The sequence below is a fragment of the Myotis lucifugus genome, unplaced genomic scaffold, assembly GCF_000147115.1.
Source record: "Myotis lucifugus unplaced genomic scaffold, Myoluc2.0 scaffold_107, whole genome shotgun sequence".
Lineage (NCBI taxonomy): Eukaryota > Metazoa > Chordata > Mammalia > Chiroptera > Vespertilionidae > Myotis > Myotis lucifugus.
The window spans coordinates 4,035,633-4,053,422 of record NW_005871155.1 but is presented as its reverse complement, the minus strand read 5'-3'; the positions used below and the strand labels follow the sequence as shown (position 1 = coordinate 4,053,422).

General features: G+C 38.1%; 1 protein-coding gene across 1 annotated transcript in view; it reads right to left on the bottom strand.

Annotated features, from left to right (window-relative positions):
* The window catches only part of SLC35B3 (solute carrier family 35 member B3), a 29,388-nt gene extending 11,819 nt beyond the window's left edge, over positions 1-17,569 (bottom strand). Inside the window, exons 1-6 of the mRNA XM_014459362.2 lie at positions 17,508-17,569; positions 16,938-17,046; positions 13,615-13,908; positions 10,794-10,915; positions 5,143-5,297; positions 3,744-3,851 (exon numbers count right to left, since the gene is read on the bottom strand). Coding sequence (XP_014314848.2) covers positions 3,744-3,851; positions 5,143-5,297; positions 10,794-10,915; positions 13,615-13,908; positions 16,938-17,046; positions 17,508-17,569 — 850 coding nt within the window. The remainder of the gene's footprint in view (positions 1-3,743; positions 3,852-5,142; positions 5,298-10,793; positions 10,916-13,614; positions 13,909-16,937; positions 17,047-17,507) is intronic.
* Positions 17,570-17,790: the final 221 nt, after the last annotated feature.

Here is a 17,790-nt window from a genome sequence, read left to right as displayed (position 1 = left end):
GCCAGTGGGTGTCATAGCGTGGTCATCCGGAAGGTCCTCTGGATGGTGGTTCTTCTGTTTGGTTGTCTGGCTGATTTGCATATTACGCTTTTATTATTATCTACACTAATAAAAGAGAAACATGCAAATTGGTGTCACTCCGCTACCCTTCCCATTGGCTAATCAGGGCAATATGCAAATTAACTGCCAGCCAAGATGGCGGCCGGCAGCCAGGCAGCTTGAAGCGAACATGAGGTTTGCTTGCTTCAGTGACGGAGGACTCCAACGTTCCCCGCCTGCCGCTGCCGGCCTCTGAGCTTGCAGTTTGAAACATTGTTACAAATATAGAAGCTAAACAAAACCCCAGTAACCTGCTTTCAGCCAGCCGGGATCTCAGAGCTGGAGTTGAAATAGTGTTTCGATTATAGAACCCAAACAAACCAGATACCTGCTTTCAGCAGCCGAGGCCTAAGAGCTGGAGCCAAGCCTCAGAACTAAAGCTGGCCCAGAATAAAAAAAAAGAAAAAAAGGAGCGGTTGGGAGCTTCAGTCATCCGCCAGCCTGAAAACAGCCCTCAGCCACTCACCCAGACTGGCCAGGAACCCCAGTGGGGACCCCCACCCTGAAGGGGGTGTGACCAGCTGCAAACAGCCATCATCACCTCATCCAGGCTGGCCAGGCACCCCAGTGGGGACCCCCACCCTGATCCAGGACACCCTTCAGGGCAAACCAGCCGGCCCCCACCCGTGCACCAGGCCTCTATCCTATATAGTAAAAGGGTAATATGCCTCCCAGCACCAGGATCAGCGGAGCCGCGAGGCCTCCTGGCACCAGGATCAGTGTGACAGGGGGCAGCGCCCAAACCCCCTGATCGCCCTGCGGCTCTGTGTGTGACAGGGGGTGGGGCCACAACCTCCCTATCCACCCTGCTCTGTTCGTGACAGGGGAAGGCGCCCCAACCCCCTGATCAGCCCTGCTCTGTGCCTGATAGAGGGGAGCTCCCCAATCCCCTGATCGCCCTGCGGCTCTGTGTGTGACAGGGTGCGGCGCCCCAACCCCCTGATCGGCCCTGCTCTGTGTGTGACAGGGTGCGGCGCCCCAACCCGCCCCCCCCACGGGCCCTGCTCTGTGTGTGACGGGGTAGAGCCATAACCTCCCCATTGGCCCTGCCCTGAGTGTGACAGGGTGTGGCGCCCCAAACCCCTGATCCGCCCTGCTCTGTGTGTGACAGGGGGCGGTGCCCCAACTCCCCTATCGGCCCTACTCTGTGAGTGACAGGGGGGCGCTCCTCAACCCCCGATGGGCCTTGTTCTGTGCGTGACAGGGGGGAGCTCCCCAACCCCCTGATGGGCCCTGCTCTGTGTGTGACAAGGGGAGCTCCCCAACCCCCTGATCGGCCATGCTCTGTGCGTGACAGGGTACAGAGCCCCAACCCCCCTGATGGGACCTGCTCTGTGTGTGACAGGGTACGGAGCCCCAACCCCCCTGATTGGCTCTGCTCTGTGCGTGACAGGGGGTGGCATCGCAACTTCCCCATCGACCCTGCCTTGAGTGTGACAGGGGGTGGTGCCCCAACTCCCCAATCGGCCCTACCCTGAGCGTGACTGAGGGTGGCATCGCAACCTCCTGATCCGCCCTGCTCTGTGCATGACAGGGGGCGGCGCCCCAACTCCCCAATCAGCCCTGCTCTGAGCCCGACCAGGGGCTGCACCTAGGGATTGGGCCTGCCCTCTGCCACCCGGGAGCAGGCCTAAGCCAGCAGGTCGTTATCTCCCGAGGGGTCCCAGACTGTGAGAGGGCACAGGCCGGGCTGAGGGACCCCCTCTCCCCCCCGAGTGCACAAATTTTTGTGCACCGGGCCTCTAGTCCTATATAATAAAAGCCTAATATGCAAATCTTCCAAACTGCGGAATGAACGGTGGAACGACCGGTCACTATGACGTGTATTGACCACCAGGGAGCAGATGCTCAATGCAGGAGCTGCCCCCAGCTTGTAGGCCCCAGGCCAGCCAAGGTGTGTGCCAGCAGGGATCCCTCGGTCGCCCCGCAGAGGAAGGCGATTGGCGGCAGCGGTGGCAGGGGGCAAGGCCGGCAAGCAGGCGGCACCAGGCCACCCAAGGGGGGTGCCCCTGATCGTCTCGCTGGTCGCCCCACTGATTGGCCCTGATCTCTGGCCAGGCCTAGGGACCCTACCCAGGCATGAATTTCGTGCACCGGGCCTCTAGTAGATTATAAAATAGGGTTAGGTTCTAATTCTCTTAACAAGTATTTCCATGTAACTCAGACAGAGTTAGCACTTCAGTTATAGTGAGAAGTTACAAACCACCTCCTTCCATAATTATCATCACCACCATCACCCCATTCCACCAGGGTACATACTCTCACACCCATTACTTCATCATCTCATTCTGTCCTCTCACCACCTGCGTGTGAGGCACACTATCACCATTGCCTCTGGATAAGAAAAGCGCAAAGGGAGGTGGCACTTTAGCCATGGTTATATTTCTAAGTGTACAGACCAGAATGTGAAGGCATGTCACTGATAGCAAGTTCTGTGCCTTGTCTAAAACTGCCTTTTCCTCAATTAAGAGTCAATTTTCTCAGTTTTCAAATACACTCTTCCTTTTAGATTTGCAGATATGAAAATGAAGTGTTTCTGAAAAATCTAAACTATGTGAGAAACACCTGCAACAATAAGTTTTCTTTGAGTGAAACTCAATGAAGGACCACTTGCACCGAATGATCCAAGGTGAAAGAACAGATATAAGAGGCTCTACCACATCTTCTGGTTCTTAACAGACAGCTCTAAGAAGCTGAACTGGTTAAATTTAAATACCTTAACTTAGCCTGATTAAACAGATTAGTAAGAAAGGTTGACTAACAACAGGTAAGAATAATGAAGCTGATGTAAATTATTTTCTTCATTATGTAATACTTTTTCCTCACAAATAATTATACTTACTATACTTTGTACTATATGTAATACATATGTAATATACATTCTTTTTCTGTTCTCTCAGAGTTTCTTTGAAGACTTACATATTTTAAATACAATTTTTATCAGGTTAGGAGATGGGGAAATGGGATGATACTAAAATAATTTTATGAGTAAAACTAAATAGTTAAGAATGACAATAAGTATATATAAAGAGTTTCTCCATAAAATCATTAGAATGAAAACAAGATTCTAACACATTTTTTATTCTTATTTATTTCTAAACATATTATAATACCTATTCTATTCAGGAAAAAAAATCTAAAATTAATTTACAAAATTCCACATGGCACACTACTGTGGAAACTTTAAGCGTGTTAAGGTTATGACCATATTTATATCACCCAGATTAATACTTAAACACAGCATACCCTTCTCTCTTTAGCTAAAACAATGACAAATAAATGTGTAAGTCTCAACCTAAAAAAATGAGAATAAAAAAATTACTGTAATTCTCCTATAATTCATGTGTGTATTTCCAATTCAGCCATAAGAAATTGGTCTACCATGTACTGTACTTGATAACAGAAGATTTTGACTGAGCAAACAACTTTCTGTCACATCAGAATACATTTGTACTAAAAACAATTGCTATATTTCCAGAGTTGTAATATTTTTACTACATCTTATTTGGAAAGTCTGAAAGCTTTATGTTAGATATGAGACTTATAGATGTCACACCATCATTTAAAATCCTTATGAAGTTGTAAAAATTCTTACTGTAAATCGAACTGCCTACAAAATCTAGGAAGACAAAAAAATTCCTTACCTGTCAGGTTAAAATTGGGTGCAATTGTGCTGTCAGCAAGTGTAAACCATATCAGGCCAAGGCTCATACACACCGCAGCAGACACATCTGCAACATTGTAACGCTTGCCTGTGTGATAGAAATATAAGTCAACTTCAGAATGGAAAGACCCACTCAGCAGTTTTAGATCTATGTGTTTAACCAAGGAGGTCAGGAGTCTTTTTCTATCTAATGTCAAACATATATGAAGAACACTGAGGTCAAGGCATGAGAGAGTCACAGATCTTCTGAAAATTATATGATCAGCGAGCACTGATGTTTTAGATATCAAAGTCTATATTATCTGTTATGGTAGTGAGTAAATATGAACATTTAAAACGTTTATGAAAATTAATGCCTCCTTTTCCTTATGTATAATATACAGCTATGAATTTTCTTCTAGTTTACAAATTTACAAAGTAACCAGAGTAATTATTCAGGCTATATTACTGTTTAAGTTTACAAATACCATAATCAAATAACTACTAGGTAAGTGAGTATTAACTTATTTTAATATAGCCACATTTAAATAACAAAACCATGTAGTAACTTCTTGGAAGGAATGTAAGGAAATATCATACATGCTCAGTTAGTTATGACATTAAATGTGGTTTTTAATAGGGACTGAGATCATTGTTTTTTCCTGTGTGAATAGTTATCCTGAAATTATATGCAAAGTAGTTGACAGACATGCTTTCATTAAAGGGGATTTTTGGGAAGACATCTAATGGATAAAATGAAGTCAGGTTGTATAAGGATGTTGGTGATACAGAAACACTTGGTGACACAGAAACACTTGATTATCAACACATGAGCATTCCTCATGACAGTGATATGAACAACTTGTTCTGCTGCTTCTTGCTTTGATTGCCTCCTTTTTTACTGCTATTTCCAAAGAGCTTGTAACTTGATTGGGGCTCTAGGAAATCAAGAAGCCAGCAGAATTGGTAAAACAGCAGTTCTGCTTCGGTTAAGCTTTACTTCAACATGAGAACAGCCCATTTGTATAAGGAGGTAGAGACAGAGCCCTGAAGAGTACAGGACTGGAAGAATTGAAAAAAGGAGCTTTCCAGGTACTTAGGTGCTTCTGAGCTATACTTTTAATATGTGAATATAGTATTTCTTGAAATGTAAGTAGACTCCAGACTAAAAGAATAAAACAAAGTACTACTTTTATTATAAGTCCAAATTATTGATTTCAGATACTAAGGTAGATCACAAGTTTTAGTATTTTTATAATACCTTATTTTGTGATATCACTCAGAATTGTTATATCTAGAATGTTCATTAAATTGACCAAAGTTTAATATTTTTCCTAATGCTAGATGCTATAACATAGCCTACTAGTTTCAAACAGGATGAAAATACATCATTACTATACCTTGAATAAAAACTCCTCCTAGCATTACAGGAATCAACTTGCAGCACTTGAAGATGACTTGGGTTGGATAATTCAGGTAGCCCAAGGAAGTATTTGATAACCCCATAGTACCCACAGTAAGAAAAGCTATTATCATGTAGGTTTTTCCTGGTATTCTGTAAAAGACAATTTTTAAAATCTTCATTTTGGGATCCAATTCATACTTGTTAGATAATGTGTTTACAATGTGTAAATGTCTACTTACTCTTTTTATTTCTGTTTAGTACTTTTAGAAATATTGGTTAAGTTATAACATTGTTTATTATATAAAAGAATATCACTAAAAATAATGATTCACCCTTATTTAATCAATCTTAATTGAGAACTCCCAACTGTGTGAAAAAGTGGTATATTAGAGAGCCACTTACATTCTTACTGTAGGTATAAGGTATAAAAACTATCTTGACTAAATTTAGAAAAAAATAAATTTTGGCCTTTATAATAGTAAAAGGCACCTTAATTAATTTATAACTTCTAAATTGTTCTGTTTCTTAATGTTTCCATCTAGCATTAGGAAAAGTACATCCACCCATTCTGCTAGAGTAACCCGAGCAGAATTTCTCTAAAAAAATTACATGTTTAAAACTCTGGACATAATATTTATTACTATAATAACTTATGATTTATTTCTGTCTGTATGTTGTAAAATATTAAAACAACCAACTTTCTGATGAGGAATCTCTCTTGTTATGTTCCCAAATCTTCTACTTTGAATTCTATCTGGATTTTCTAAAGAAAATTCTTAATTTGGCATCTTCAGAATTTTGAGCTATCACTGTGAGCATATGCTCACTTTGAGTAGATATTTAATGGTCTAAAATAATACTCTTGTACATTGGTGTGACTAACACAGGAAGCACTGTTCACATAATTACATTATGCTGCCTCCTTAGATCTAGTTTCTATTTTGGGATTTGTGTTCATGTTTAAATCAAGGGAACAAAATTCTTTCATATTTTAATATGGCTAGATGTAAGGCAAAATAATTTACTGGAGAAATTCAATTAGAATGCATCATTTCCACTTACATTTCAATTTTGAGGCCTTTTCCTACTTAACTACTAATACAGTGGTCAACATTTAAAGTCCACATGGAAATAATTTGGCATGCCCGTATGCATCAGTGTACATGAACACTGATTTTTACTCTGTTCGTGGGGTTTAATCCCCAGTGCATACCATCAGGGAAGCAGGACAGCTCTGCTTCTCTCGGTAAGGATAGACATCACGTTAGTCAAACAATGGCCAGAAAATAAAAAATTCCAGCCAGAAAAATCACAAGGAATGATTAGAAAAGCAGCACAGAACAGGTAGAAAAAAAACCCAGCCTGAAACTCAAAAAACCTAAATTCAAAAGGCCCAATTCTAAGAGCAACTTGCTATATGAACTCATGAAAATCCCAGCATCCCTGTAGGTCTGTTTTCTCATTGGTAAATGAGGAAATTCGAGTTCATCATCTTGCCTGTGGGATTCTCCTTGTTTCTGTTTTTATTTAACATCGTAATTGCATACTTCCTTAGATATGGTGGGAAAATTGTAACTTAAAGTAATAAAGTTGCAAGGTAATCTTTGTTGCAAAATAAGAAGTGGTATATTTAGGGTATTATACTTTACCATGTGCTTCACCACACATGTACCACATTTGATTCTCAAAATGAAACAGAGAAAAATTAAGAAACTTCCCTGAGCTCTTGACGGAGCTGATTAGAGGCAGTGCAAGACTCAAAGCCCTGTTTTCTGACTCCAAATCCTCTATTCTTTCAGGTACACTGGTATTCATAAAAATAGACAAAAACTAAGCAAAGGTCTATAGAGCAGTGCCACTTAACACGTTAAGCGCCACGCCTGTTTTGTCTTCCTTTCCATTTAGCCCGCGATATCCGATTTCACTGATATGCTGGCGGCCGGAGATCTGTGTAAGGTTCGATAAGACTGCACGTATATTTTCAGATATATTTCTTGTATTTATCGCAATCTGTACTCTGTATTCTTTTAGAAATGCTTTCTCTTCAGTCAGCTGTCTGTGGTTTGTGTTCCAGTGCAGTTTAAAAAATTTTTCTTTATCCATAACAGTGACAATGTCAGTAGAAGCAGCATGTGAAAGTGATTCAAGTGAAACTAGTTTTCCTAAAAAACGTCATAGAGTCGTTCTTTTTTCGTCATCAGAGGATGAGGATGAGGATTTTGAAGAACGGCATGATCTGAGAGGTAATCAACCAAGAATTATGCCTTTCACCTATCTGTCTGGCTTTAGGATTGAAGACTTGAATGTAAAGTCATGTGCAACAGTAGAGAATTCTTATGAACTGTTTGTGCCTAATGAATTGTTTGAGGATGTCGCCAAACGAACTTGTATGTGCCGCAAAAACTAGGGGTTGAAAACTTGCAGCGTTTGTGTAGGTAGACTGTGACAAACAAAAATGAAATGAAAAGATTTTTTGGGTTGATTCTATGGATGGGACTAGACTACCACCTTTACATTTATATTGGTCCCATGATCCTGCATATATGCAAACTTTCCCGAAAAAAATGTCAAGAAATAGATTTGAAATATTATTACGAATGCTGCATTTTTCAGACAATAGGGAGACAGATGTTTCCAATCGTTTATGCAAAATAAAACAACTAATAGATAACATGGAAATAAATTTCGAAAAATAGTATGATCCATCTGAAGCTATATGTATCGATGAATCTTTGATTCCATTTCGTGGCCGCATAATATTTAGGCAATATTTAAAACAAAAACACCACAAATATGGTATTAAATTATTTAAGTTGTCCTGCGGATCTGGGTACACGTATGCTTTTCATGTATATGCAGGGAAAAGTTTAGAAAAAGAAAATATGGCACCAACTAATGTTGTAATGTCTCTTTGTAGAGATGTATTCAATAAGGGACACATGTTGTACACAGACAACTAGTACACGAGTTTAGATTTAGAATATAAATTACTCGATAATAATACTCATTTAGTAGGAACATTATGTTCAAGTCGACGGGGAAATCCTCATGAAGTAACGTCAAAGAAACTAAAACGGGGAGAAATTATAGCAAAAGAGAATAAAAAAGGAATAACCAGTTTAAAATGGAAAGATAAGCGGAACATCTTACTTCTTTCAACAAAACATACATCAGAGATGGTGAATGTTGAAAATAGAACAGGTCACTACTTGAAACCAAAAATTGTTGTGGATTATAATGCAGGAAAAGCAGCAGTTGATGTATCTGATCAAATTACGAAAACCCATGAAATGGTATAAAAAGCTAGCCTTTGAGCTCCTATTAAATATTGCTGTTCTCAATGCTCATATCTTATTTAAAAATATTAGCAAGAAGAATATGAGTATCACAGAATTTCGGAAGAAATTAGCTGTCCATCTAACAAATTGTCGGGATGAAGAAATTCCAAGTAGCAGTACTGTAAATATACCTCAAATATCTCATCACAAACTGCAACAAAAAACTGGAAAAGTGTCTAAAGTTAGAAGATATTGTAAAAAATGCTACGAAGATAATGCAGCATGATTTGGATTAGATATTGCCAGAAAGTTGACAAAACAAGTTATAACATTCTGTGAAACCTGCACAGGACAACCATTTTTGTGTATACAGTGTTTTAATAATATTCATTAAGTTTTTTTTTGGTAACAAGTAATATTTAAGATCTTTTAAGATCTCCAAATTATTTAAAATTTATTAATAGAAGAATATACGATTTTAAACTGTATATCGTCAGTCAACAGTGACTGACGTGGCTTGGATGGAAAGTATAGTGTCAGTCACCAGTGACTGACATGGTGCTTAACGTGCTAAATAAATTCAGAGATGAATTATTCTCAGAAATGAATTCAGAAATATGAGATTAGGTGCACTTTCACTGTAACAGACCTCCAAAGACTTTTTATAAAAAGTTCATGGGCTGTAGAATAAAAAGGTTTCAATTCATAATTGTATTTATTATACATCGATTCTATCAAATCCCTTCACTTTGTTTAAATCAAACAAATGACGTTACCTTTAAATATGTATGATCATGTGGTTTAATGGTTGGGATAAACATGGCTTCGGGCTCACTCTCCATCTCATTTGGGTAGCTGAGAAGGAGGTGTACCTTTTTAAAATTTAACATTGAGGAGATGCGTTTCTTCGTCGTTTTTCATTTAATAGAGACAGTATTAGATTCTTTTACTTTAGAAGCAACAGTAGTCCAGCAGTTTGCAATAGGTAATGAATCATGAGGGTTCCTTATGTATTAGTCTTGACATATGTATTTAATTATTTTCTATTCTATCAGCTATGGCTAAATCTTAGAGTTTCAGAGCATGAAAATAGTGAAGAAGTTATCCTCATTCAAACATTTTTAATATCACTGCTATAATAATTTATTGGCAATATAGAGAGATTGAGAGGTAAAATTAGACCCATGAAGAAATACTGAAGATACAAATTAAAATATTTAAAATTTTATAGTTATCTCCATATAAACATCAAAAACATTTATGAAAGAAAAAAGCTGTGAAAATTTTCTATTTTCACTGAAGGATTAAACATTTGTATCAATGAGACAAAATACCAGTACAGTATCAGAGTGCCTTATTACATTTTAAACTGCCTAATATATATGTGAAATATTTACATATTAGGCTCTGATATGTTAGAATAACCACACTTACCAAAAACATATTCAATTTCCTTACCACCTTCTAATTATAATCAGAGGCAAGGTTTTACTGTATATTGTTCTATATGCCATTAAAATATATGGAGATGTTTCCACAATCCAGATGGCCCATTTAAAACATATTGTCAGCCCTAGCCGGTTTGGCTCAGTGGATAGAGCATCGGCCTGTGGACCAAAGGATCCTGGGCTCCCGGTTAAGGGCATGTACCTTGGTTGCAGGCTCCTCCCTGGCCTGGGCCCTGGTGGGGCTCATGCAGGAGGCAACCAATCGATGTGTTTCTCTCACATCAATGTTTCTCTCTGTCTTTTCTTCTCTTTTCCACTCTCCCTAAAAATCAATGGAAAAATATCCTCAGGTGAGGATTAACAAAAACAAAACAAACAAACAAACAACCCATATTGTGAAACAAGCTCCTTTGGTTTTGATGAAAAGGAATATGATGAAATTTCTCTGATGTCTAAGAATGCAATTTCAGCCACTGGACATTACAAGTATGACAATGTTAAGTGAAATATATCTCACAAAACAAAACCTAACTATACATTTTAAAAACCACTACAAAAACAGGTATTGGTATTTCAATTTACCACTCTGATGTAGTAGCACTAAAAACCACTACAAAAACAGGTATTGGTATTTCAATTTACCACTCTGATGTAGTAGCACTGTAAATCTTTCAGTAATCACACCTATGTCAGTGAGATTTATAAAAACACACATGTACATATGAATACTTTCTCATTTCAAAATATATGTACGAAAATATCATATTTAATATTTTTAATAAGTTGATTAAACTGCTAAAAATGCTTGGGTATTAGATGTTTTATTACATTTATTTCATGTATTACACTCTGTAATGACTAAAAAACAAAATTTAACTACAACTAGTGAACTTGTCAAAAAATAAAAACAAACCACATACCTTCTTCTTTTGTCCTGAATAAGCTGAAGTTCTATTAGGCCAAATATGGAGTAAAATGCAAACTGTACTAATGTAAGGTACCAGCCATAGGGCTTAAAACCCTCCACTGAAAATATTAATTCCTGTCAAAAGATACATGAATACTGTTAAGTTCAAAGAACCAATTTCCTCACAATAAATTCCAATAAACACATTTATTAAAAAACACTCAAATCACGACACTTCTCAGAGGTACAACTAGAGAAGTTAGGAGGCCTTTCCAAAGAACTGACACTAGATGTCCAGGTATGAAAACCAGGAGAAAAATTAAAAGGGTTAGGGATAGCAATGAAGTAACAGTATTGTATGCTTTTCTCTCTTTCTCTTGTTAAATTTACTGATTTCACAGCGAGAGAGAGGAAGGGAAAGAGAGAACATGGATTTCTTATTTCACTTATTTATGCATTCATTGGCTAACCTGACTCCAAATCCTCACCAGGGATCAAACTCACAACCTTGGCATATTGGGACAATGCTCTAACCAACTGAGCTACCCGGCCAGGGCCTTTTCTTTCTCTTTTTTAAAAGACCAAAATTAGAAGAGTTGCCCCCAAAGTGAGAAAGGTACCTGATTCAAGAGCTCATTTACTATTTAAAAAGCATATTTCATTAGAAGTCTATTATCTCAGGTCTGTTTTTCTATAAAACTATAATCAGTTCAAATCAATTTATCTATTTATTTATTTAAAATATATTTTATTGATTTTTTTTACAGAGAGGAAGGGAGAGGGATAGAGAGTTAGAAACATCGATGAGAGAGAAACATCGATCAGATGCCTCTTGCACACCCCCTACTGGGGATGTGCCCGCAACCAAGGTACATGCCCTTGACCGGAATCGAACCTGGGACCCTTGAGTCCACAGGCTGACGCTCTATCCACTGAGCCAAACCAGTTAGGGCTCAAATCAATTTAATGTTAATTTTTGAATATTTGTGCCACAGATTATATAAAACTTCTTGTGAGGAAATGGTTATTTTGCCTAAACATAATGTTGTACCATAAAGTATTATTTGCATTAATTTTTTAAAAGACATTCTTAAAAAGTCATTAAGAGGTGTTCTAATAGTTATTTTACTATATCAGATTTCCCCCACAAATATATGTTTCAACTGTATTTTAAATAAATTTTAAAAAGATAAGATTTATGTATAAATTTTCTTTCAAAGAAAAACTAAACATAGCTTCTAAACAGACTCTGAACTAGACTTTGTACATTTAGGATACAGCATAATTCCTCAAATTTAGATTTCATGTTAAGTAAGTCTGCAAAGTATTTAGGATTTTTCTGGTTTATGAACTATAAAACATGAAAATAGCTTTATTAAGTATTTTGGCATTCAGATTATATAAATATATAGCTAACTTCAGTACAAAACTCCAACCATTTTCTTTAAACTATTTTAATATGCAATTGTGTCATTTAGTAACAACGCCAATTTCACAATAATGGTGTTACAAACTATTTATAGCAATTTATCTAATTTTAAAAGAAACTGCACATTAGCTATAAAGTCTCTGATTGTTAATATATAATGGAATTTGTACAGTAAATTTCTAATTCATTTTCCTTTGCAATGACTAACTTCGCTCCCAAGTTATTTGGTAAGAATGATATTTTTTTAAAAAAAATGTTTTCAGCAAGAATTCTAGCTTTTATTTGATAAAATTTACTATTTTTTATTGTTCTTCACTGTGATATCTGAATTTTTATAGCATTTTGTAGTGGCAAAATCAGTTATTATAAAAATTAAGATTTTAATTCATGTTTTTGTTTTACACTAATACTCTTCAAAGCATTTTTATAAGCTAAGGAATAGTCACAAATCACCTTTATTTATATTTTATCTTTAAGACAATGTCAGAGTATAATGATTAAGCTCTTTGTGATTAATACAGCATGCCAGAAATATCTGTGTTTGAAAAAAACACATCACCCTCCTTTTCTTGAATTATAAAGGGTTCTCTCATGTTGGGGAGTTGCATAAAAAGCAAAGTTGGTAATGGCTGAAAATACTAATGAACTGACCATTAATAATATTAGTCCATTTCAAAATTCTGTTTACACTAGCCTAGATCCTCCCATCCAACCCAAGTCTTTGAAGGTCAGGAATTTACTGCTGGTTAAATGTATATACCTATGCCATAACACAATGCAAATGTGAGACAAACTGTGGAATGTTAGAAATGTTTGGCACAGGTAAAAAAATAAGGTTCTGCCAAAGTTAGAATAGAAAAAGAAACTAACAAGAATGAAAATACAATAGGTGTTTCAAAAAAAAACAAAAGGATTCAATGATCACAGAATCAAAGAGATACCCTCGGAAAAATATAAAACATCTATGTAAGCTTTTTTTCAAAATTGACCTGCTATTATTAAGCTCCAAGAATGAAGAATGAACTGGAATACAGCTTTTGTGCTATCATTAAATTTTAATGGAGAATTATGTTCCAGAAACCAATCAATACTTGAATTATTCACTTTTAAAAACAAATACATGCTTACATTATCTATATTTTGTTAAATATTTTAATTTTTTCATACTTTTAATTTCTTAAGATTGTCTTTGCTCTCTTTCCCTCTTAAAATATTGAATTCTGAAACCGTGACCTCTGATGAAGCAGATTTACTTTTAAGAGGCCCTCTTCTACTACTATACTGAAAACTTCAAATTTGTGAATAAACCAGTAACTTATAAAGGAAAATATCTTGAACAAAACTCTTAAGTGCTCTTATTGACCATACTTGTTATAATTACCATAAACAAATAACTAATTTTTACCTGTAAATATCCATAAATGAGGTAAAATACAAAAACTCCAGCAACGCATATGAAAAATTGAGTAAGTTTGTTAAATCTGCTAAGATTTATGCCAAGCACTACAATGTCATCTATTGACTTGATATGTGGTGACATTGTTTGGGTTTTGGACGGGACAGTTATAGAAATATATTTCCTGGAGTTGTTGAACTTGAGATCCATTGTTCTTATTTTGCCACATTCAGATTTTCCAAAGGTATCTTTGTTGGTTTCCTCTCCTTTGTTCAGTTTTTCTTTTGCTTGCTGAGCTAAGTCCTAAAGAAGGAAATAGGCCATGTAAGCAAAACATTTGGATCATAAAGTACTATGCTCCAAATAATATTTCAAGTCACACTTTAAAATTATACAGATAAATCTCATAGTCTCTGGATATTAATATATTAATTCCCCTATTCAATTTTCCAATCAACCAAAAACATGTCGACTCTCCAATTTATCTTCACCTAATAAAGACCAATATGTCATTAAATTAAACATATACCATTCTCATTTCCAAACGCTAATCTCATATTTATTTCATCAAAGAAGTAAACACACCTTTATGTTTTTATATGTAGAATATAATTTTTAAAGCCCATGAGTTTATGCATGAATCTTCACATTAATGTCAATTCTTATTTGCAGAAGAGTAAAGAACAACTGATGCTTCTCATATACTAAGACAATATATTTGCTAATGGCATTTTAAAATAAAGTCAAACAACTGTAAGTGACTTAAAAAGCTAGATTTATCAGAAACTACAGAAAGGAGGATATACTTTAGCAATAGCATCTCTTAGGTAAAAAAAAAAAAGTTTTCTTTCTTTGGAGAAAATAATTTTAAAAGTCTTTAGGGAGGTGTTGTTCAATGGTTGTAAAGTTTTAGTTAAACAAAATGAGTAAATTCTAGAGATCTGTTATACAATATAGTGCCTATAGTTAAAAACAAGATGTTGTGCACTTAACATTTGTTAAAAGGATAGATCTCATGTCAAGCGTTCTTAATCATACAAACACACAGAAGGGGAAATAAACTTTTGGAGGTGATAGATATGTTTACTACTTTGATTATGGTGATAGTATCACAGGCATATGCATATATCCAAATTCATCAAATTGTATATATTAAATGTGCAGGTTGTTTTTAAATATATATCAATTATACCTCAATAAAGCTGTTTAAAAACAAGAGAAAAAAGTCTTTGGGAAAAAAAAAGTCTTTGGGATTGCAAAAAGCTGAGAAACACACAATTTTTGTTAGCATGTAAAAAAAAAAATCATGAAGGCTCCATAGATGACTGTCGATTTTCTTTGGATTTATACATGGTGGGGCTAAAGTAGGTCTACAGTTGATGGTATGGAAAATTAATACAATAATTAATGATCAATAAGATAAGAATAAACTCTGATTTGCATAGTATTCTATATCAATAGTATTCTTCTTCTTTCTAATACTTTGTCACTTCAACACACCTACTGGCAATCTTATGAGCCACAGACCTATACGAGACACGCATAAATCCCTGTAGCACTGTTACTTCTTGGACATTTGTGCCAAAATATTAATATCCATACTGAAAATTTCCACAGAGCATCTAAAATGAACATGAAGATAAATTCACTTCTGTTGCTTACTTGAGGCACCAGCATTAGAAAACCTGCCTTTTAAAGCTTTGCATTTAGAATGCAGTTTTATTAATCAGAACATCATTGGTCAGATCATGTGACTGATGAAGGAAGACCCTGTGAGCTCTGAAACCCAATAATTGTGATCTTAAATGTTTGTCATATCCCTTCCATTTCAGACATTAATGACATTACAAATTGACATCTAAAAAAATTAGGCCAATGTCCTTGTGGTGCAGGAAAAAAAAAAAAATCAAGCATAAAGTTAACACTGGTTAACATTTCAAACTAAATAGTCGACATTTTGCTTTGCTTTATAAGTTTACAGTAACTCTTGAAACTAAGTACAAAAAACATACTGCCTGAGGTCTCTTACTAAAGACAACCCAGATATTTAATTTTAGTTACTTGAAGGCATAAATAACAGCTAAAACCGAATAAAAAAGCAGTATTTCTAGCACATAGTAAATTTAAAAAGTTATAAGTAACTGGTGATAATGTTGATTTACAATGACCTACTGCAGTCAAAAGTATTTCAGCAAATTTCTTAATCCAGTCTTTTCCAACCTTTGAAAGGTCTCCCACAACAAAAGGGTAAAATATGAGGAAATTAAGCCATTTCAGTGTAAGTAACCTGAAGTAAGCTTGATTCTCTATTTTGTCACACTCATTACTACAAATAAAAGGATCTTACTATTATAGTTAGATTAAGTGGTTTCTAGATATTAATCATGACCTATGGGGAATGATTATAAAACAGAGAATAATAAATGCTATCCAATTCTTTGTACACACCTCATTATACAAAGTTTAAGAAACCGTGTGGTACCTTTTGAAGGTTACTCTTCTTTTCCAAGCGATAAGACTAAACTTAGGGTGTATATATATATATGTACATACATATAATTTCATATATATATTAAGTATAAAACACACTTATGTAAATTATTTTCAAATGCTGCTATCTCTTTCTCTTCCAAGTCACAAACTACCTCAATTCACTTAGAAAGTTTTTCCAACAAACAATTCTCGACATCTGCTATCCTCCTGAATATGTCCAACGCTAAAAAATCAAAGCCCTCTTAGCACACCAAATCTTCCGGCCTTCGTTCCATATTTAAAAGAAAAATAAAACGGTTGGGGAGAGAACTGAGCTGCAGGGACGGGAGGATCGGCGTAGCTTCCAGGGGAGGCTGAAGACCCGCACTTAATAACCTGTAAGAACCATCACCTTGCCCTGCAAACCAAAAGGCCAGCGGGGCCCCCTCTTGGGCGCGGAACCCGGAAGAAGCTCCCAACTAAGATGCGGGCTCGGACCCCGGGGGACCGGTCTTTCTCCAGGGGCCCCTGTGCGTGGCCGCAGGCCTGCGACCCAGGGACCGGGCAGGAGGGAGGGCGGAATGGGGCCAAGAGCAGCGCTCCTCCCGAGAAACCGTGACACCGGGTTTCCGGGCTGCACAGGAGGAAGTGACCCGCTCTCCCTGCCAGCCTCAGCCTCTCCCCGCAGGTTCCTGAGGGATGAGGGGAGGTTCTCGGGGGCCAGGGGGGCGGGGCGGTCGGGTCCCAAATAGGACGCCAGGCCCCTGCGGCACGTCCCCTCCGGAGCCTTCCAGGTGACCCCAGACTGGGTGGCGCCAGCCAGACGAGCGTCTCCCCCTCCCCACGTCCGCCGCCATCACCTCCGGCTTCTCCTCCTCTCGGACTAATCTGGCACTGTCCGCCAGGTTGCCGCCTCCACGCAAAGGTCCTCGCGGTGCCGGCGCCCGCGCGCCACTTCCGCCTATGTGTCTCGGCGCGCGTGCGCAGTCCTACGGCCCCGCCTCCCGGTTGGCCTCTGGCCGCCGCGCCGGGCTACCTCTTGCGCATGCTCTCTCTCCTCCGGGGCGCGGGAAGCGTGCAGCCGAGGAGGGCCCTACCGTGCGAGGACAGCGCTCCTTACCCACTAAACATGGCCTAGGGGCGGCGACCGCCAGTGGGGTCAAGTGTGCTCCGCTTGTTCCTGGGTGCAAGCCTCAGCTTCTGCAGCCTCCTGCTAGCAGGGGCCTGGGACGCCCTGGCTTCTCCAGCCCCGTGGGCGCCCAAGCGGGAGGAGACCCCATGTCAGTGGCCCTGCATTGAAATTTGAGAAGGCGGCCAAGAGGAGAAAGATGACCCGCATTTAGAAATCTTTGGGGTTCCCTCTTTCCTCTACTTGATCCTAATGAGATGAGGCAAAGTCGACGTACCTTTCTCTGCTTCCCTGTTCTTACCTGACTTGCACCTGCTTTCCGGTGTAAATGGACTGAAGTAACACTTGGGTTGCCTCTGACATTATAATTCAGCTTGGAGCTATCGTAACCCGGTCCTTGCAACACAACAGAAGTGTTGCCAGCATTGCTTTGACAGCGTCCCTTACGGCTCAGAATGTAGATTCCATAGCTTGACCATCTATCAAACTCCTAAACATCTACCTCGGGTTTAGGGCTACATCCACAATTACTGGGATGTAATGATGTGAAAAACCAAGATGGGATGGAGTGGTGATAAGTTGTT